This window comes from Gracilinanus agilis, chromosome 1 (genome assembly GCF_016433145.1).
Source record: "Gracilinanus agilis isolate LMUSP501 chromosome 1, AgileGrace, whole genome shotgun sequence".
Taxonomy (NCBI): Eukaryota; Metazoa; Chordata; class Mammalia; order Didelphimorphia; family Didelphidae; genus Gracilinanus; species Gracilinanus agilis.
The window spans coordinates 507,583,345-507,607,143 of record NC_058130.1 but is presented as its reverse complement, the minus strand read 5'-3'; the positions used below and the strand labels follow the sequence as shown (position 1 = coordinate 507,607,143).

Below are 23,799 nucleotides of genomic sequence, written 5' to 3'. Positions count from 1 at the left end.
AGAGAGAGAGAGAGAGAGAGAGAGAGAGAGAGAGAGCTAGCTCCTGGTTCTCTTCTTACCTTTCTGACTGTTTTTTCTCAGTCTCCTTTTCAGGATCTTCTTCAAGGTTCGAGGTTGATAAATTATTCCTGCTATCTATTTTTGTGTGGCCTGAGATAAAAATAGTTTTTACATTTTATAATAAAAGCTCAATAAACTTAAGGAGGTAAAAAAAATGTATTGGTTCTTGGGCTTGACAGAAGGCAGAAATCCAGATATGATCCTTGGGCCATAGTTTGCCTAACCCCAATATAATTCAGAATGAGGTGATTGGGTTTTATAAGAGATGTGTTATAAATGAGATGTGATGACCATCTCAGAGGAGAAAAGATTGTATATGAGAAATATTTTGAGAGTAAAATGTATAAGACCTACTAACAGATTGGATATAGCGTAGGGTTGTGGTGAGAGAAAGAGGTCAAACATTATATCTTGGCTGTGAGCCTGGATGGCTGGGAAGATGGTGGTGGTACTTAAAAAGGAAAAGATTATCATGATGCTAACGTTACATGTGCCTCAAGGCTCAGTCCTTGACTCTCTCATCTTCAGTCTCTGTATTATTTTGCTTGGTGATATACTCATGGATTATAGATTCTGATTTTCAAATCTATTTATTCTGCCCTAATCTCTCCTCATTGATACCTTTAACTTCCCAACAGACACATCTATCTAGATAGATAGATAGATAGATAGATAGATAGATAGATAGATAGATATCAAATTTTAATATATATGTATAAAATACATATGTATATGTATACATATATATACACCATAGACATCCTAAAGTCAACATGACCAGAACTGAACTCAATCTTTTTTTCCTACTCTTCCTTCTTCTTAATTTCCCTATTACTGTTGAAGGTACCACCATCTTCACAGTCATCCAGGCTCACAACCTAGGTGTGATTCTTGACTCCTCACTCCCCACCCCCCATTCTTTTGTTACTAAATCCTATAAATGCTACCCTCAAAATATTTCTCATATGTATCCACTTCTCTCTTCTGAGATGGCCATCACCTTGTTATAAAACCTGATCACCTTATCCTGAATTATTATAATACCTTCCTTGTTGGTCTCCCTGTCTCAAGTCTCTTCTCACTATAGTCCATCTTCCACTCAGTTTCCAAGATGCACAGATCAGGTCCTGTTTTCACTCTGCCCTTTCAACTTATTAAACTCCAGTGGCTCCCTTTTACTTCCAGGATCAAATATAATTTTTAAGCCCTTCATAATCTAATCTCTCACTATCTTTATTGTCTTCATACATTTTGTTTCCCCTTCAGGTATACTGGCTTCCTTGCTCTTCTTCATACAAGACACCATTTCTCCCAATTTTAGGGATTTTTTTTCTGTCCTTCATTACCAGAATGTTCTGCTTCCTTCTCTCCACCTTCTGACTTTTCCTGACTTCCTTAAAGTCTCAGTTAAAATCCCACCTTCTGCAAGAAGTCTTTCCTGGTCCCATTTAGTTTTCCTCTGAGATTACTTCAAATTTATACTGTATGTATAGATAGATAGATAGATAGATAGATAGATAGATAGATAGATAGATACCTTGTTTGTATATAATTGTTTATATATTGTTTCCTTCTTTAAATGTGAGCTTCTTGAAGGCAAAGACTGTTTTTACCTTTTTTTGCATCTGCAGAATTTAATACTATGCCTAGCACATAATAAAAATTTAATAAATTCTTGTTGACTGATTGACTGTGATCCAATGGTAAAAAGCATTGGCTTTAGAGTCAGGAGACCTGGGCTCAAACTTTATTTCTTATGTTTCTTAATTACGTGACTTAGGCAAGTTATTTAACCTCCCTGAGCCTTCGTTTTTTCAGCTGGAAAATGAGATGATTGAACTAATTTCATTCTGAGGATCCATTTTTCTCTAAATCTATGGTCTTTGTGTCTTTAGCAATCATATTTTCCAAACCAAAATGGCAGATGCACAACCTAAAAAGGACATTCCTTCTAAAACCACTCATTAAATAATTATTACTATTTTTAAAGAAATCAATTCCTTGCTTAAATTTAAAAAATAATGTTAAATCTCAACAAGAAACTCGAACTTTCTCAAAACATTTTTCCTAACCATGGGTATAAGGAAAGAATTCCAGGACTGTCTAGTTTTAAATCATAATATAATCTTCAAATTTTAATAGCTCATTATTTATTTGAGAAAAGTATATGGATTTGGATGATGAATAACTTTCTTTTAAAAGTCTACTATGGTTAGGGCCTTGGAAAAGTCATTCATTCATGAGATTTGGGGGATTATGACTGACATTGAAGACAATGAAAATCAGGTAATTTTGTGACATTACTCATTCATTAGTACCCAAAGGGATCCTAATCTATTTCCCTTTCTTTTGGAAAAAAATTGATGCTTTTGGACTTATAATTATTTTTAAATGTTCCTAATGCCTACCCACCCCTGAACTGAATTAATAAATCAGTTATTCTGATAATAATTTTATTAATTTTGTTCTTATTTGTCTAGTATATTCTGCTGATACACTTTACTATTTTTTTTCAACTAGTAAAAACTAGTTTGGATGATTATTGTCTTATAATATAGGTTAAGGACTAGTCATGCAAATATCTAGAAATATGATGGTATATTTATAAAGAAGCTATTAAAATTTTTCTTTATAATCACATGGAAAAAGAAAGCAAGAGACGATCACCATCTGCCTACATGGATTCATAAAAAACAAATTGTGTCAAAGTAGACCAGTTTTCTTTTTTGATAGGACTGCTTTATTTATGGCAGGTGCCATGATGCATACTATACATAAATTTCAGCAAAGTACGTTGAAAGTCTTTCAAGATAGTCTTGGGGACCAGATGGAAAGTCATCGCCTAGATGATATAAATTAATGTAACAAGATCTAGTTGGATGTCTAAAAAAGTTCTCAAAAATTAATGGAGAGGGGGCATCTGGGTAGCTCAGTGGAGTGAGAGTCAGGCCTAGAGACAGGAGGTCCTAGGTTCAACCCCGGCCTCAGCCACTTCCCAGCTGTGTGACCCTGGGCAAGTCACTTGACCCCCTTTGCCCACCCTTACCACTTTTCCACCTATGAGACAATACACCGAAGTACAAGGGTTTAAAAAAAATTAATGGAGAAATGTAATTTTGAAGAGACTAAAGAAATGGAGGGAACTCACATTTATTAAGCACCAACTCACTACTTGTCATTGTGTTGTGCTTTTTGCTCCTCACAACAGCACAGGAAGGCAGGTGTTATTATTATCCCCATTTTACAATTAAGGAACCTGAGGAAGACAGAGATTAAGGGATTCATCCATAATCACACAACTAAATAAGTATTTGAGTTTGGATTTGAACTCAGATCTTCTTGACTAAGCCACATGCTCTGTGCACTGTGCCACCTAGATGTCTATAGTGCAGTTGTAAGACTTTCTCCATGGCTCTGATTGTTCAAACTTTTATTATTAATTTGTCATTATTATTCATTTGAATTAAGGCATATCTGGATAGCACAATTATCAAATCTTTGGATTAGCTAACAAGTTGGGTGACAAAACTGGAACCCAAAAAGACCTTGACAAGATGGAATAATGAGCTAGATCTAAGAGGATAAAAGATCAACTGAGTTCTACCTTTGGGGTTTTTTAAATCTTCTGCACAAATATGAGATTAGACATGGCTGAGCCGTTCATATGAAAAAGATTTGGAGTCTCTAGTGGGCTGGAAAATTTGTGGTGAAATGGAACCTAGAGACACTTAAGTGATTTTTAGGTTGTATTAACAGATGTTCAGTCATTTCAGTCATGTCTAACCCTTCAGGACCCTATTTGGGGTTTTCTTGGCAAAGGTACTGGAGTGGTTTGCTATTTTCTTCTCCACCTCATTTTATGGAGGAGGAAACTGAGGCAAATAGGTTAATCTAACCTTTTGGTTACCACATCTACATCCCATCTTTGGGTTAGATTAATCAAACATATGAATGCCAACAATCTACCCAAATCCATTCCTGAGATGATAGAAACCAAGAATCTTTGCTGATTATCAAACTATGTTCCCACATGTCTTTTGATCACAAAATCATACATGTAGAGCTGGAAAGGACATTAGAAGTCATCTAATTCAACCTTTTCATTTTATAAATGAGGAAAATGAAATCCAAAGAGGTGGTTTGCCAAAGGTCACACAAGTTAATTGGTAGCAGAATAAGGATTTGAATCCAGTATCCTTTATATTGCACCATACTAACACTGATAAAATGCAAATTAACAGGCAGGATCAATTGTGCAGTTTGGAGAAGGAAGGGCAGATATTCTTTTGACAAGTTTCAGAATTAATCTGAAGGAAAACTAGATGGCTCAGTATATAGAATGATGGGCCCAGAATCAGGAAAACCTGAGTTCAAATCCAGCCTCAGACACTTACTAGCTGTGGGACCCTGGGCAAGTCACTAACCCTATTTGCCTTAGTTTCCTCATCTGTAAAAGGAACTGGAGAAGAAAATAACTTTGCCAAGGAAGCTCCAAATGGGGACACTACAAGTCAGATATTATTGAAAACTGACTAAACACTAAAAATAGAATTAATCTTAAGGTAAAAAAGAAAAGAATGGAAAACTTATGATATATGATGATAGGGACTACCTATAATGCCATTCTGTGGATTACTTATTCTTGATCTCTCTGACATGGATTCATAGGCCAACTCTTTAGCTAAATAAATATGAAGACTTCGTGACTTCTGGGTTGAATAACAAGTAGCAAATGCTATAGATGATTTTCTTTAAAAAGATTTCTTCAAACTTTCAATTATGACAAATGTGTCATAGGAATCTGCAGGAGGAATAAATGCACCAATCCCCACTTTCTGTTCCCAGTGCAATGTTCCTGTGAGACAATAACTGAGGAATAAAAGGACTACCCAACATGGTATTATCCTACCCCATAATTTCATCAAATAGTCCCACAGTACAAAATTACCTTCTCTATAAATTAAATATTCTAGAGGATCTTCTCTATCCTTCATAAAGTCTTGAGCTTCCCACTGGCATAGCCTCTCTCATCCACAAACCGACACAGTTTGGTTAGAAGTGGGAGGGGGAAGAGTGAAATGTTGACAGACACAAAGGTTGACTATTAAATCTTCAACTGATTCTGTCATCAATAATACTGACTAGTATAAGACTGATGCCTTAGTGTATATGTCCATCAAACCAATCACAGAGAGAATAATGCAGGCTCTTTAAAAACAGATTTTTCTCTTACTTTTAAACTTAATAATAAATCATAACTTTATATCGAAGTGGTATTTCTTCTTTATATCTTTTGCTTTCTGTGGAAAATTATAGTCAATGGCTTTCTTGATTGATTATACGAACAATATTATTCCTGCTTGTACTGAGAAGAAAATAATAACTCAATTTTCCCTTTAATATGTTTATTTCGACAGTAATATTCTGATTTAACAACCAACTCTTCTAGATGAAAAAATGTACACAACACAAGTGTAATTACCATTTTTGCTAACATTTTCTTAAATCCAGATGATCAACAAAACAGTCAGTGGAGTCCTGATTTATATAGTACTTGACAATTTCCAAAGTATAAATGCTCACACTGGAAATTTAACAATGAGATCTCTGGAGTTAATTTGAACTGTTTTTTGTCTCAATAAAAAATCTATGGTAAAGAGAAACTGAGGCACTAAAGTCAAAGAACAATCTATTTATTGGCAAGCCTTGCAATTACCAATAAAAGAGATCAATGGCCCCTCAATGACAAGTGACACCTCCGATGACAGTCAGTGAAGTTCTTTATACATTTGAAAAGGTAAAAGGTTATATAGGGCAGTGAAACTGGCTTAGTGATGCAAAGTAAACTAAGGCTGTGATTGGTCTATATTATGTAGTCTGAATTGGAGGGTTCTTCCAGCATCCATGATAGCAATTATCATTAATTAGAATTAATTAGAATTAGTCATCATCCTCTGGAACAAACCTTTGGAAAGTCAGCAACTCACCATTCACATAGTAGCAGAACCCAGTGCTAGGAAAAATATCTTCTGACTAGGTTGAATCATATTTCATCCACCTTCTTTATCTCCCTCAAGTGGCTTGGTTGCCTATACAAAATAACACTAGATTTAAGAATTTGCTATAATTAATAAAATACATAACTATTAATCAATAATTTCACACTTTCCATTGTTTATTTGAACTTCCTCCAACACATCAATGGTTGTTAGTTTTAGAGAGATACTATATCATCTGTTAAAGTCATTATTTTATAATCGTACCTTTAAATTTTTTTAAAACTCTTTAACTTCCTCCTTAGAATCAATACTATATATTGGTTCTGAGGCAGATTAATGGTTCTTCCAGGGAAGAGGGGTTAAGTGACTTGTCCAGGTCATAGAGCTAGGAAGCTTCTAAAGCCAGATTGAATCCAGGACTTCGCATCTTTGGACCTGGCAATCTATCCACTGAACCACCCAGCTGCCCTCAACCATGCCTAATTTTATAAAATGTAGCTTGAGCATATAGAGAGAACTAAGGAAGGGGTGCTCCTTGCTTCCTAAACTTGGTCTGGGGCAGGAGGGGAACATAAGTATCAGTGTTGGAATTAGGAGACCTAGATTTTCTTATAGACTTTGGGTAAATCAGTTCATCCAGTCCTCATTTTTCTCAATTGTAAAATTGGGAGGTAAAATTGATACAGGTCAATTAACAGGAAGAAACAATAGACTCTATGGCCCCATGCAGCTCTAAACCCTAATAGTTCATGGTAAAAAAAAGAATAAAATGTTCATCATTTTATATTAGTCCTACTTTGTACATGCCCAAACTGAGGAAATTCTCCTAGAATATTGGTTAGTTAATATGTTTGGGCAAGGAAAAAATGCCTAGACATTCGTAGGGAACAAGTACCAAAGAAGGAAGGCAAATCTGACTCAGATATATCTAGATTTTATGCACATGCCACTCCTTTAGAAATGAGAGAACTCTACTAACTTAAAAAATTATTTTGCTTCTTTATTTTATTGTTTTTTATATTAAAGTTCCCATGTATCTCCCTACTTGTCTCCCTTCAACACATTAGAGAAGGCATCATTTGACCAAAACAAATTTTACATATAAAACCATGTCTTGCTAGTTTTTATTTATCCATTCTTTCTCTGGAGGTGGTCATATACAAGTTATTCTTCAAATTTATGTTGCTATCTATAAGGTTCTCTTGGTTCAGTTCATTTCACTCTCCATAATTTCATGTAAGTCTTTCCATGTTTTTTTTTAATTAACCTGCTCATCCTTTCTTATAGCATAGTAGGATTCTTATGTAGAATATTTTTATAAAAGTTACTTTTAATTCATATCCATTCCTTTCCCTCAACTTTCTCTTTTTTGAGTTGATTTCAAAAAAAATAGCATAAAGATTCATGATTTTACAAGACTATTCTTTCTGTCTTTTACATTTTCCTAGCAGTGTTCTAAAATTGTCTAATTTGTAAAATATTGCTTTTCCACTCAAATACACATTTTGCAAACCTTCTTCCTTTATTTTTTAATCCTATTCTTAGAAAACTTCTCATCTTTTTGAAGTTAGGACACTGGTGGATATGCTGCCAATATTTAACCTTTTGCAAACCTAAAGTCGCAAGAATGATCCCAGGAAAAGAGGAGGAAGAAGGGAATTTGATATCAGACCTTCTTGCTCTCATATAAAAATTAATTCTTTCTGGACATTTTAATGCTGTAAGGGTCTATGATTTCATAGGAGTAGTTACTCCCTGCAAATCAGCTGATCACAGCCACTCTGTAACCTAGTAGATGATTTTTTAAAATTTTAAACCCTAAACTTCTGTGTATTGACTTATAGGTGGAAGAGTGGTAAGGGTAGGCAATGGGGGTCAAGTGACTTGCCCAGGGTCACACAGCTGGGAAGTGTCTGAGGCCGGATTTGAACCTAGGACCTCCCGCCTAGGCCTGGCTCTCAATCCACTGAGCTACCCAGCTGCCCCAGTAGATGATTTTTAAGAAGGGCTGAGGCAGGGACAGCTAGGTGGTTTCAATGGATAGCGAACGACCTGGAGATGGGAGGTCTTGGGCTTAAATCTTGTACCAGACACTTCCTGGTTATGTGACCCTGGGCAAGTCACTTGACACCCATTGCCTAGCCATTGCCATTTCTCTGCCTTTGAACTGATACTTGGTATCAGTTCTATATCAGTTCTAAGACAGAAGGTAAGTGTTTTTTGTTTTCTTTCTTTCTTTTTTTTTTTTTTTTTTTTTTTTTTTTTTTTTTTTTTAAGGAATAGCTGAAATGGATTCATCGCCCAGCAGCCAATATAGTGATGAAATCTTGATGGGAAAACTTTTGGGGGAGAGATCTATTTTGTTGGACAGCATCTGGCAAATTGCAGTCACATAGCAAGTCTAGGGATCTGTCAATATTTTATTATCCCCACACTTTTGGAGTCCTGGTATGTTATGTAGAAGCAATAAATAATAACCATTGACTATTGCTCAGAGAATAACCAGGTGATAATCTGTAATATAATTAAGTAGTGGGAATCAGTGTTGCCTCTAAGTACATCCATAAAACAGTCCTCCAGAGAGATATTATTATCTCTGTGGAAAAAGTTACATTGCAGGACAAAGTTATATCTGGAAATATCCAGAGAACCTTAACTAAAAATTCTATAACCAACTTCCTCCTTGTTACAAATTAAATTATGCTCAATTAAATGGCCATGTCCATTTCCTTTGCTTCTAATTTCTGCAAGGGAGTATGAAGAAAGGTTCCAAAATGATCTGTTACTTCTCTAACATGTTGATTAGAAGGCAGATTCACAAAGAAATCCAGGGAGGTAGGTGAAGGAAGAGTGGGAAGAATTGCCTTCATCATCTGCACAAGCCAACTCAAAGAAATTCAAGAGAAATCATTAAAGTTCCTATCATGTGCGAGGCATCATGTTGGGTTCTTCAAAGACAAAGAAAAAATAGTTCCTACTTAAAAGGAGTTTTGCCTCTTTCTGTGGAAAACAATATATGCAGGTGAATCATTACGAAAAATAAGCAAGGTAAATAGTCTGGTGGGAGATCACTAATAATTGATGAGATCAGGAAGAAATAAAAGAAAACACCTGAGGTGAGCCTGGAAGGGAGTCAGGAATTTCAAAAAGTGGGGGTAAATGAGGAGAATATTTCAAGTGGCTCATGGAAAGACAAAAAATTAGGAGATCGAACAGTGTGAAACCAAGTTGTAAAGGATATGAAATACAAAAGAGAGGAGCTTGTTTTATATTCCAGAAGAAAGTGGGAAGTGCTAATGTTTCTTAAGCAAAGATATTGGCATGGTCAGGAATATTTGCTTGGCAGCTACGTGGAAGATGAATTAATGAAGGGACAGATTAGAGACTGGAAGACTAAACAATTGCAATATTCCAAGTGAGATAATGAGGGTCTAAATTACAGAGATGCCAGAGTGAGTAGAGAGAAGGGGCAGATGTGAGAGCTAGATGAAGAGAAATGAAGAAATAGATATGACAAGAGTTGATAGTTATACAGGTGAGAAAAAGTGGAAAACCCAGGATGACTTCAAGGTTAGCAGTACTCTTAGGAACCCAGGTGAATTAATAAGAAAAGATAATGAGTTCCACTTTGGAAATGTTGAGTTTGAAACAGCTGTGGGATTCTAGGCCAAAGGTATGAATAAATTTAGTGTTTGTGGTGGCAAACTAAGATCCAAAAGAAGGAATGAGGTCCGTTGGTCACATTTTGGAATCAGATAGCACAGGAATTGGGAGGTGGGAAGAGAAGGAATATTTGCAATACTCAATTCCTAAGCACTTTACAGACCTTGAAAGGCTTTGTTAAGGTAGACTTAGAACTGAAGTAAGCCTCTCTGGAAGCTCCAGTATTCTTCTAAAGGCTAGAAGAGGATAATGCATTCCTAGAGTCAAGCCATATATAATTTGTAACAGAGATTCTCAACCTTCACTTGTGTCATGATCCTTTCTGGCAGTCCAGTGAAACCTAGGAACCTATTCTCAAAAGAATGTTTTTAAATGAATGAAGTGAAATTCATACAATTACAATGAAAACCAAAGATTATGAAAATAAAAGTGTCGTTTTCTTCCCCCATCCAAGTTTATGGATGTTATGAAATCTGTAGTCCATGGATCTCAGACTAAAAGCACTTGGTTTAGGGAGAACATTTTGCAAGTTTCTGAATTTGACTCCTTTCTCACGAATATCCCAGGAACATGTGGTACCCTAGAATTGAAAGGAAGCTCAAACTGAATGTCATAACCAATTATTTATTGAAACACGTGGGATAGTCTCAGAACTGAGCAAGAATAAGAATCCACTGTGTCTGTCTTAAGTGTACATGCCATCCCATAGATGAGGGAGTGACAGTGAGGGACAGAGGGTCAGGGCTCGCCACTATGGAACCAAAACCTGCAAGTCCACCCAGATGGAGCCACTGCATGCTCAGCAGGTACCAAAGCACCCACATGAGCAAATTGAACCAAAAAGAGAAACTTCTGAACATGCTAATGGGATCTTATCTCCCACAAACACCCCCTCTCCACAAGCATCAACATTTAGGAATACAAATGATGTAGAGCAAAGGAAATTACCAGAATGAGTAAGGATGCGGGTGACAGGGAACTCTGTCTTTTCTGAGATATTTTTGGGTGCCTGAGGGATATTGAGGAAAAACTAGTTTTATGAAATTTAATAGTCTATATCCTCCCAGAAGGCTGATCACTTGGTTATATCTGGGGCTGGCTCAAGCATGAAGCTACCTGAGCACGTAGTTTGACAAATGTGACTTTTTCTCCCAACTGTAATGATTCCAGGTGGCTCCTTCCCTCAAAACCTCTGTGGATCTGACTGTTTCATTTTCATGTCCAATGATTAAAGGGATTCAAATTCTTTAAATACAAATATACAACCTGAAAGACTCTATTAGCTTTCAGTCTATTAAGGAAGGTCTAGAAACCTTCCAGCCAAGCTTCTGACATGAATTGCCTACATTTTTCTAGCTTAAGGTGCCTGTTACCTAGTTACCAAGAAGCAATAGGAAAATAAACAGAAAATCTCCCGTCTTTCCTTAGCATCAATCTTATTTGTTCTTACTAGGGGCCATTTAAAAAAAAATCTTGTATTATTTCAATTTTTTTTCAAATTTTTCCCTCCTTCCCACCTTTCCTCCTTCCCCAAGAACGAAGGTAATATGGTATAGGTTGTACATATATCATCATAGAATACATATTTCCCTCTTCATCATATTATGAGAAATGAGACATATTGCTTACACAAGAGAAAAATTCAAGGAGTGAAATAAAATGAGGAATGTTATGTTTCAATCTGCTTTTGGACTCCATCTGTTCCTTCGATGGTGGTAGATATCCTTTTAAGAGATTTATTTTTCTGTTCCACAGTGGAGGTGGGGAAGATTGAACGCATTTTCTTAGTTGATTATAATGATGTTATTTTCATTCTCAACCCGGAGACATGGGTGTAAAAACTATGGAGTTGATTGTCTATGGCGCCATGCGTACAATTATCACTGGAGTCTGAAATTCTGAGATTGTTGCCCTTTGATTGGATGGTGATTACAGCATATCACCTAGGGAAAAGGAACTGGGGAGAAGGGAAGGGTTCATCTAAATCAGCAGTTGTCCAAGTAGGAGCCTCCAAGATCCTTGCAAGAGCCCTGAAAGATCAAAACTAATTTTAATATGCTTTAATTTTTAATATGGTGATTATCTATAGCAATAGGTATAAATGAAAGTTCTTTGGGATGGTCCTCAATAATTTTTAAGAATTTAAGAGATAAAAGGCTAAGAAATTTGAGTGCCTCTTTTCTCAACCATTCAAAGCAATGGGAAGCCATGGGACTCTTTCCTAATTCATCTCCCCATTTTACTTTATTTTGAATTCCCTCAACAATTTTAGAATGAAAAAGAAACAGAAAACTCTATTTCAGGAGTTGCAAAACTACAATGAGAAATCTTGTTTCTGTACAATAGCTATTAGTTGATTTTATCAGAAGAAGAGAAGTATTAGGATACTCAATAAATCCTAAATAAGGTGTAGCTCTCCCTGTGTTTCAAGTTAGAGAGAGCTCCAATTGGTATTGTAGTGTCATTCTACTTCTGGTCAAGTAGGTGGCACAGTGGATAGAGGTCTTGGCCTAGAGCCAGGAGGACCTGAGTTCAAATCTGATATTAGACATTTACTAGCTGTGTGACCCTGAACAAGTCACTTAGACCTTTTCCTTATCTATACCATTCTGCTATCTTTGCCAAGAAAATCTCAAATAGGGACATGAAGAGTTGGACACAACTGAACACCAAAAATTATTCTTATTAACTCCCAAAGCATTCAATGGATTTCTTCCTATAATATTTCAATTCTCTATTAGTTGTTATTATTGTCATTTAGGAATCAGTCTATTCTTTGAAGTCCATTCTTTACTTTCATGGTTTATGGAATAAACCAAATCCTGAGCCCCAAGCTTTTTCTCATGTAATTAATTCTAATGTATTTCATTAGGCAAGAAGTTTGATACATGTATGGTAAGTTTCTTGGGTACTCTGCCACTTTTTTTTCATTTTTGGATACTTAGGCATGAACTAAATTATAGATGAAATGACTGAAATAATCCTTGTTTAGCCATATCAATGCATATTAGCATTCTTTCCATTACAGTTTGTACCTTTCTATAACTGCTTGGTCAGGGGATTTACCAACGTAGACAAGCATGAAATGAAATTTCCATAGTACTTTAATGGCTGGAAAGCTCACAGCTCACTCTCTTTGGGGGGAGTTTTAGTATTCCTTTTCTTTTACTCCCACAATTTGCTATCTTGATTCCCAACCCTGAAGGCAAATTAAATAAAATAATTTTCTATCTGTGTCTTCCAAACTACTCTGAAGGGCTCTCTTGTGACCAATTCTCTAGGGGCGTAAGAGACCCAAAGGGTACGTAGAACTCATTCATCCTAAGATGTCCTTTCAGCTTCCATTATAGATTTTGTCATAATTATCTGCCTTTGCTTCTGTTCTAACCAGATTGAAATGCAGACATGCTCTGCTCCAAAGCTGATTGAATCTACCTAGATTAGGAGGTGGGGAATTTATGTTGCCTTAAGAAGTTTTAATACATAGTATGTTACAAGCAGTAAGGCATTGTGTACTAAGTTCTGGAGGTGGATAGGAGGTCAAATTCTTCCTCTAAAACTTATTAGCTGTAGGGGAAAGTGCCAATATCTTATTTTTTATTTATTTAAAATATTTTTCCATGGTTTCACAATTCATGATTCCCCCCCTTCCCTCTTCCTTCCCAGAGCTGATGAGCAATTCCACTGGGTTTTACATGTTCTGTTGTTCAAAACCTATTTATGTGTTATTCATATTTGCAATAGAGTGATAAAAAGTGCCCATATCTTCACCTCTGTGAATCTCAGTTTTCTCCTGTATGAAAATGGAAATAACAATACTTGCTATGGGCATCTCAAAGAGTTGTTCTGAGGCTCTCCTAGGATAACGGGCACAAAATACTTTGCAAATATGAGTGCTACTGGTATTATTGTTGTTGTGATTGTTATTTCCTATTGTATGACCCAATTAATCCATAGCAAGGATGAGAACTAGAAAAGAACATGAGAAAATATATACGGTATCACTTGTCCTCATGGGTAGCTATGTAGATTTTGGTTGCAGATATTTAATAGTCGTATGACTGGGGAAGAAAACCTCTGTTTTCCTCAGTTTTATTGACTGTAAAATGGGAATAACAGCCCATACATGACAGGGTTTTGTATGGATCAAATGAGGAAATATTTGTAAATGACTTAGCACAGGTCCTTTCACATATTCGGTGTTATATAAATATTTATTCCCTTCTGCTCTAGGTTTGCAGGGTCATAAAGAAATCCCCATGTGGGACAGCTAGGTGGCTCAATGGGACAGAGAGCCAAGCCTGGAGATGGGAAGTTTGGGGGTCAAACTTAGCCACAGACATTTCCTACCTGTGTAACCCTGGAAAGTCTTTGAACCCTAGTTACCTAATCCTCAATGCTCTTATGCCTTGGGATCAATACTCAATATTAATTTAAAAAGAGAAGGTGAGAGTTAAAAAAAATTCCTTTGTGATCTAGTACAAAGTCATCTAGACTAGTCTATCATTTCTTCCCTATGGATTCAAGTAAAGGAAGTTTAAAGAAGGGAAGAACTTTAGATGTTCTAAAAGTTCTCTTATTTTCCAAGAGTAGGATTTCAGTCCTAAAATATTAGATATCCAAGGCAGCAGCTAAATCACACAATGGATAGAGCGCTAGGAAGACCTGAGTTTATATCCAACCTCAGACACTTAATAGCAATATGATACTAGGCAAGTGTCCTAACATCTGTTTGCCTCAGTTTTCTCACCTATATGGGGATAATTACAACAGGACTCATTTCTGAAGATTGTTCTAAGGATTAAATGAGGTACTATTGTAAAAGTGTTTAGCATAGTACCTGACACACAGTAGGCAATATAGAAATATTATTATTGTAGTTATTGTTATCTTACTATTTTGAAAGATCATAGACTGCGAGCTGGCAAGGATTTTAGAGGAATCAAGCCCAACCATTTCATTTTATAGACAGTCACTGAGGATCAGGAAAATTAAGTGATTTACCCAAGATGGCACAACTATAAATGGGAGAAGTTGTACCAGGTTGCTTTTTTCTATTTCTCCTTGCCTTTCCTGGGTTTGTTTGTAGAAATGGCTCTAACATTTGACATCACTGCCAATCATTTGGTGTTTTTTGTTGTTATTTTAGTCATGTCCAACCCTCCAGTCAGTCATTTTAAGTCATGTTGGACTCTTTGTGACCCTATCTGAGTTTTTTTGAGCAGAAATACTAGAGTGGTTTGCCATTTTTTTCTCCAGCTCATTTTATAGATGAGCAAACTAAGGCAAACAAGATTAAGTGACTTGTCCAAAATCACCCAGCTAGTATCTAAGATAGATTTGAACTCAAGAAGTTATCTTCCTGACTTCAAATCCAGCACTATCCACTGTGCCATCTAGCTGCCCTAAATGATGCTAGAGTGTCATGGAACTTATTTTGAAAGGGACCTTAAAGATTGTATAATCCAACCAGAAAGTGACTTGTTCAAAATCATAAAGTATTTTACTGGCATTTAGGATCATATTAGACATTACATATTTTAGAGATGTTTGTATAATAGAGGGCATGTTTTAGTCAAAAGTTGAAATCATTTTTTACTAGCAATAAGTGAATATATGGTCAATCACTCAGACAGAAAATAAGCAATTATTAAGTGCTTAATATGTGCCAGTTGTTGTTAACTCTCAGTTGTGTCTGACTTACCACCCCATTTACCATAGCTATCCATGGGGTTTTCCTGGCAAGGATGCTAGAGTAGTTCTCCATTTCTTTCCAGTGGGTCCTTTTATCAGGCAATAATGGTTAAATGACTTGCCTAGGGTCACATAGTTAGGAAGTGTCTAAAGCCAGATTTGAAGTCCGGTCTTTCTGACTCCAGGTCCAGTGCTCTTTCCAACTAGTGGCCAAGAATTTAGTGTTGTGGAGGTAAAGAAAACTTGAAACATGGTCTCTATTCTTGAGGCCACATTCTAATGAGGGAGACAATGTAAAACTAACTACACACAAGATATACAGATATAGACATAAATATAGATTTAGATGTAAACATAGATATAGAGTACAGACATAGATGTAGATATGGATATATAGATACAGATGTAGACATAAACACAGACATATAGATATGGAAAAATCTATATATTTATTATATATAGACATATCTATTATATATAGATATAAACATGGGTATAGATTCAGACATAGATATAGGCATATACATAGATGTAGGCATAGATATAGTCTAAAAGAGAATTAATCTCAAAGGGAAGGAAGGAATTGTAGGGGAAGGAATAGGAAACACTTCCTGCTAAATGGGATTTAAGCTGAGTCCTGAAGAGAGTTGAAGAAACCAGGAAATAGAAGTATGAAAGAGAAGCATTCTGGGCATGAGGAGAACCCATGCAAAAGCACAGGAAAAAGTAGGTGGCATAGTTTGTTTGAGGACCAGTTTCACTGGAGTTCATGGAGGTGAATAAAACTTAAGACTGAAAATGTGGGGAAGGTCCAGGTTGGAAAACAATTTAAATGCCAAAAAGAAGATTCTATATTTGACCATGGAAGTAATGATCAGCCAGTGTGTTGTGTAGTCAGACCTGAGCTTTACAAAAAATCACTAAAGAACTTGAGTGTAGGATGGATTGAAAAGAAGAATACATAAATTCCTTTAAAATATGGCAACTGTTCAATAAGCATATGAGAAAGTGTTCTAAATCTCTAATAATTAGAGAAATGCAAATCAAAACAACTCTGAGGTATCACCTCACACCTAGCAGATTGGCCAAAATGACAGCAAGTAAGAGTAATAATGTGATGTGGCAAAATTGGGACATTAATGCATTGCTGGTGGAGTTGTGAACTGATCCAGCCATTCTGGATGGCAATTTGGAACTATGCCCAAAGAACTCTAAAAGACTCCCTGCCCTTTGATCCAGCCATACCATTGCTGGGTTTGTACCCCAAAGAGATCATAGATAAAAAGACTTGTACAAAAATATTTATAGCCATGCTTTTTGTGGTGGCCAAAAACTGGAAAACGAGGATGTGCCCTTCACTTGGGGAATGGCTGAACAAATTGTGGTATATGCTGGTGATGGAATACTATTGTGCTCAAAGGAATAATAAACTGGAGGAATTCCATGTGAACTGGAAAGACCTCCAGGAACTGATGCAGAGTGAAAGGAGCAGAGCCAGAACATTGTACACAGAGACTTATACATTGTGGTAAAATCAAATGTAATGGACTTCTGTACTAGCAGCAATGCTAGTATCCAGGACAATTCTGAGGGATTTATGGAAAAGAACTCTACTCACATTCAGAGGAAGAACTACAGGAGTGGAAACAGAAGAAAAACAACTGCTTGAACACATGGGTCGAGGTGGACATGATTGGGGATGTAGACTCAAAACGACCACACCAATGCAACTATCAATAATATGGAAATAGGTCTTGATCATTGACACATGTTAAAACCAGTGGAAATGTGCATCAGCTATGGGGGTGTGGGGGGTGAAGGAGGGGTGAAAGGGAAAGTAAGAACATGAATCATGTAACCATGGAAAATTTTTCTAGAAAATAAAAAATAAAATAAAATATGGCAACTGTGAGGGAAACAATAGGGAAAGTCACAGTAAATGTTCAGGTTGGAGAAAAGGGATTTGGAGCCCCATCAGTCAAATATCTTAGGAATATGGTATAAAAGCACCACAAGTTTGGGAATTTTAGAGTTTCGTATCCAAGAGTTGTTTCCAAAGGCCATAAATACTTTGTATTCTATCTGTATCCACAAACAGATATGCTTATGAAGAAGCACAACAGCTAATCTGTTTGCCTAAATTTGTTCAACAATATAGATTCCATATTTGTCACCTTTTTCTCTATGTTAATTTTCTTGAGTTAGAAATATTGAATGTCTGACTATTTTATATTTTTTCTTTTAAAAAAGTAGGTAGGATAAGAACTGAGAATGATTATTTTCATTTCCTTTTTTAAGTGTTTAATTTAATTTTTTTGAGACTTTCTATTTCATCCAATCTAGAAGTATAGCAACAGCTATTTGTTGACCTGCTCCCATGACTGATCTGCTCAGGGGCTTTGGCCTGCTCCATTTCCAACCTGGGCTAATTTGGCCTTCCTCAAGCTGACTGTTTCCCAAATCTAACCCTGGAACGTATACTGGTGATAAATTTAATGAAAATGCCCACTCATTTTAGGCCACTGTAACTCAAAACTCCTGGTCTAAAGTGACCCACCAGCCTTAGACTCCCTAGAAGCTGGGATTCCAGGCATGTGCCACCAAAGTCAGTTGTCCTGTATTTCCTAAACCCATTGTCTTCTTTTAGCCTCTAGGAAATTTCAGAATCAGGAATAATATTAAATTCTCTGATTTCTGTTTTCTATGGTGCATTCTAATATTGAGCATATTTCTCATTATTGTGTAATCCCAAGATAGAACTAAGATTCACTATTGCTGAGTACCCCCAGATCCTCCACCCTCGTGGGAACCTTCACTACTTTCAAGGTCCAGTGTGTCATTTTGTATGATCACCTACTTAAAACTACAGCCCAAACCACCAGTGCATCTCTGTGACAGACCAAACTAAAGATATATGAATCTTGAAACAAATAGCATTTAATTAAGGCAGGATAGGAAGGTAAATAGCAAAAAAGAGTCAGGTAGTAAATACTTCTGGTTCCCAGACACAAAATGAATGCCATCTCTTATGCCTTAAAGGGGAATTATATACAAATTTACTCTGAATCTTCAGCCATAATGGGAGAAAGACACAATCACATCACTAACAGAGATGTTTATGGTCTGGAATCTTCCTCCTTTTAAAGTTTCTTTTCTTCCATCCTCAGATAGGCATCTTAGAAAGCTTGAGTTAAGGACAAAGGCAATCTCAACCTATATCCTATGTCACTCTGTCATTATAAGAAATAAAAATAATGTTTAATCTTAAAACATTGCCCAGAATACTGATATGTAATGGTTTACCTTTTCCCTATCTTCCCTGTTCTTTAACACCTCTCTATGGTAGCTTATATTGTCCTTTATATCTAATTGTCATCCCCTTCTTGTTGAATTCCTATCCTCTCTTTAAAACTCAAATAACATCTCCTCCATGAAGCATCCCACCTTCAAGCTCATAATGAACATTCTCCCATCATACCTCACCAAGTGATCTGTGAATGTCTCTCTTATACGTGAATGTAAAGTTTGGTACTGCAGTTATCAAAGTAACTGTACCCATGCCCAATCCCCACTAGATAAAAAGTTCCCTGAACACAGGAATCTTGTCTTATCTAAACTATTTTTTATGTTCCTTAGTACTTAGCACAGTGCTATTTTTTATGTTCCTTAGTACTTAGCACAGTGCTGTGGACAAATAAACATTGGTCTAATTTACCTGAATTCAAGGGTAAAAGGTATTTGTATTCCTGGTTGTCATGAGAATAAAAAGCTAATGAAATCACAGGGAAGTACGGTTAAGCTCAGTTCTCCATTCTATAGGTAATCATCGCTAAAACAAGTGATTCTGAGATTTTACTTTTGAGAGAAGGCTTTGGGTAGCAGATTCAGAATTTGTTGCTGTACATTCCAAATCACCCAGTCAAACATTTTGGTTTATCAAGCAGAGAATACCTTATATTTTCAACACCTTCTGTTCTCAATTTAGAGGCAATTCCTTCCAACCATCCTACATACTATCTGAGGATTAGTTTTTCATAGGAGGTTGGCTGGAAGGCATAAATGAAATTAGTGGAAGAAATCAAAGAGGGACAGTAAAGCACCTCAATTTCTAGACTCCCTTCTCTCTAACCCAGAGGTCATACTACTTCCCACACTGAACACATTCTGAAATGCCTTATAGTTCTTTGTGTTGGAGTCTTCTCTTCCTAACTGGATTGTAAGTTCCTGGCAAGATGGGGAAAAGTCTTGTTCATTTTTACTTTATACATCACCTAGTACAATTCACCGCAAATAGTGGGTACTTTTTAATCGAATCCTATGAGGAACCATGCTTGATAATTCTAGCAACAAATTGTCTCATATTTAGAGCCACTACTCCCTCCCAACTGGTACCCTTTCATCTCCCCCTGTCCCTTTTCTAGACTCCTTCCCAAGCCTCGAACCTTCCAAATTAGAAATTTCCAGCTTCAGAACAAATTGGCTCTTTCCTGCCTGTTATGTCAGAGATAGCAAATCAATTGAATAAATGGTGGTGAGACCCTAGTCTCTCTAATAAAATACCTTATCCTTATCCTTTTCCACATCACAAACCAGTCCTCTGGAATAGAACTGAAGCAAGTTGACCCACAGTGAAACGACTAAGGAGGAAAAGAGCCTCGAATAACCTAGGCATCACAACAAAAGGAAATCTCTGGCATGACTGATGATCCCCTTCCTCCTCAAGCTTGTTACCAAGACCTGTTCTTTCAAGGTTGAGAAGTGTTATAGTGAACTGAGTGCTGGCCGTGGAATTAAGACCTGAGTTTGAATCAGGCCCTTATTAGCTGTGTGATCTAGGGTAAATCACTTAACCTCTCTCAGATTTAGTTTTCCCATCTGTAAAATCAGGATAATAACAACACTTACCTCAAATGATTGTTGCAAGAATCAAATGAGGTGATATGTGTAAAGTGCTTTGTAAACCTTAATGTGTTATTATTATTATTCCCAATCAGTCTGAAAACTCCTCAACAACAAAAATTTCCAGGTATTATATTTCTTTGTGCCTCTCATAGCAATTAGTACATAATGCTGACCACAATATACAGTTGAGCCTATTGGTGCTCTAATACTTGTTGGTTGATAGGTCCAATCACAAATTTCCTAATCCCTCAGCCAAATAGTTTACTTACAACCTTTAATTATCTAGCAATTTTTGCTATTTCACTTCAGAAAATTGTGAATTCTGATTCCTGAAATATTAGAGTTCTTAAAGGTGTAGGGGCTGGTCATTCCTATACCAATAAGTAGGAATATTTGTACTTATCACTGCTGTGGGTGCACATTTTTGAGCTCCCCAAACAAGGAAATAGAACTTGAGATTCTATAAAATCCCCTGGATTTCCACTAGAGGCATATTTATGTATGAATAATATTTACCATGAGAAGTAAAGCTTTCTATTATTCATATTTGAAAATGAGTTAAAATAGAGGTAGACTAGTGAATGGGGAGGAGTGGTGATACTTGATATCTAGAAAGATGTGCAGCATTTCAACAGCGTTAGGTTACTTATCCAGGTTTGCTTGTTGCCATAGTTACTGATTCATTCACAGTTGTTTCCTCACCTGAGGCAGACACAGTGCCACTTCAGTGAAAATCAAAGGATTGTTGCTATTCTATGTTCTCCAGTCATGAATGCAAGTTGCCAAATGACATCTAGAGTTGAGATTTGACTCCTGATTCAGTGAATTCTTAAATAATCAGCACAGAATAGCTAGAAATGAAGTAGTGTTGTGGTTTGCCAAAAACACTCTAAATTGAGAGTCATGAGATCCCAGATCAGGCACAAATTCTCTTTATCCCAATGGAAAAAATTGCTTAGCTCCTCTGAACCTCAGTTTCCCATCTGCAAAATAAGGTGGTTGTACTTCAATCATTTCTATGGTCCATTTCAGCTTTAAAAATCGATTACTTTATTAAAAAATAAAACATTCTCATATCTGTCCTCAGGATGTTCCTTCCAGAGTGCTAGAATCACTCTGAAGTCAGTGGTTCTATGAGAGGAAGAAGCAAAATCACCCTCTTAATTTTCGTAGATTAACTTGGTGTCATCATAATCTGCTTTCTTCTGGAAATAATTACAAACAGCCCTTTGTTTCTGCTTTGGTCTTAGGAACTCCTTCACCGACATTCTGCGGGCTATTCTGTTGTCATTGGAAGTTCTTATTGAGGACCCAGAACTTCAGATAAATGGTTTCATTTTAATTATAGACTGGAGCAATTTCTCCTTCAAACAAGCCTCCAAGCTCACACCTTCAATCCTCAAACTGGCTATCGAAGGATTACAGGTATGTCTGTGTACATCTTTCTGAACATACATATACATGTTGGTTGTCAGGGGATGGTTGCCATAATTTGAGTAATATATCTCAAGAAGAAGACAGGGAAATTGGATTAAAATCACCTGGATATACTCCCCAATTTTGAAACAGCCTGAACCTTATATGTTTGTATTTTTTTTCATTTAAATTTTGTTCTTGTCACAGTCACATATTAGTTGCTGAAGCAATTACAATAATGCTCAGAAATTTGCACTTCATCTATTTAGGTTCATAAAGATTAAAGCCATGCACATTTGTCTGACAATATGAAGTATAGGGGGAGGGGGAGGAGAGTGTAGAATGTCCTTTGGAAGAGGGCTAAAGGAAGGGGTCTAGGTCAACAAATATAAGGAGGAGTTATTTTTATGGCTTAAAGAGTTTGCTTATTTATTATTCATTTATTCTATACTCAGAGAGGCTTTCTGTGGGAACCAGCAACCCATTGGACTTGGACTTCACTGGATTCCTGATGAGGAAAATGCACTTTGGATGATCAGTGATTTTAAGCTCATGCTTTCAGTGTTTAGGAGATAGGGTTTTCTTATATTTAAAAAGAAATGGATAAAACAAATCTAACCACAAAAGAAAGAATTTCTGCAATGGGGAGAGAAGTATGGTTAAACCAGATCCTTTCCTAGGTCTTTTCAAATGCTATCATATCAAGACTAGCAATTCATATCCAAGAGAGGTGGGAAGTTTGGGTTTAGAGTTTAAAAGACCTGACAGATACAAACCAGTTGTGTGCCAGTGGGCAAAGAAAGTCATTTAGTCTCTCCTTCTTAGTCTTGATTTTCCCATTTGTAAAAACAGGGATAATAATAGCAACTATCTTAAAAGATTATTGCAAGAATGAAAAGAATAAAAGTCCTTTATAAATAATAAAACACTACATGCAAAGATCATTTTATAATTGCAAGCTTTTATAAAGTTATAGATATTTTTAAGTTATTCAGAATTAAAACAATTTTCTTTCATGGCAACCCAGTTTTCCTAAAGGGCTAAATCACCCCTGATTGGTAGAATGACAGATGTTGAGTCAGAAGTCACCTTAGATATCATCTAGCCAATTTGTAGGGGAGAAATCTGAGGTCCTGAGAGATTTAATGATGTGGTCAAAAGTGCAACAGGTGGCATTCTCCTGCACCAGCTCCATTTCTTTGGTTATATATGCTCTATTTATGGCATCTGAGTCTATTTCGCAAATATGGTCAAATTGAAAGAATGTAGTTTCTTCTAGTGATTCTTCACTTATGACCAGAGCCAGCAAAGCACTGAGTTCACACATACAAAGTTTATTTTGTCTTCCTAGCTTTGTGATCCTGGGCAAATCACTTAATCTCTGTTTGCCTCAGTTTCCTCATCTGAAAATGGAGATGATGATAGTATCTACTTCCATGGTTGCAATGAATATCATATGAAATCATATTCATGAAGCATTTAGTGTAGTGCTTGGCACATAGGAAAACCCATATAAATCCTAGCTGCTAGGCTACTACTACAATTTATTATTATTTTCCTTCCTTAAGGTAACATCCTAGATGCAGGCCTTGTGCATTACTTATTTGTAAATACTTCTTCAATTTTAGGCTATTTGTAGTATTGGCCTCATTTGAAAGGAGAATATGAGAGGAACTTGAGAGATACTAGAAGATTCTGAAGTATGTGTATGTGTCTCTGTGTGTTAAAATAGAAAACAATACATGTCATTTAATAGTAGCCCCTAGAAGGTTCCAGGAGATCTGGATGTTTTGTATACCCCAGTCACTTAATAAAGAGTGAATAAAAATTAAGAGTTACTCTTGACTTTCAAAACTCAGTGTTAAAACTGGAGATATTATCAATAACATTCGAATGAGACCTGCTTTTTAAAATGATTATTACATTTATTTTCTAAAGGATAAGTTTATCCTGGGCCTCATCCTTAAAAATCTCATCTGACACAGTAAGAAAGGTGAAAGTGGAAAGAATCCACTATATATAAATAAATAATATATATATATATATATATATATATATATATATA

At 36.2% G+C, this 23,799-nt stretch overlaps 1 protein-coding gene across 1 annotated transcript in view; it reads left to right on the top strand.

The window, feature by feature from the left end:
• CLVS1 (clavesin 1) overlaps positions 1–23,799 on the top strand; it is a 180,875-nt gene that overhangs the window by 43,479 nt on the left and 113,597 nt on the right. The window contains exon 2 of the mRNA XM_044657994.1: positions 21,569–21,743. Coding sequence (XP_044513929.1) covers positions 21,569–21,743 — 175 coding nt within the window. The remainder of the gene's footprint in view (positions 1–21,568; positions 21,744–23,799) is intronic.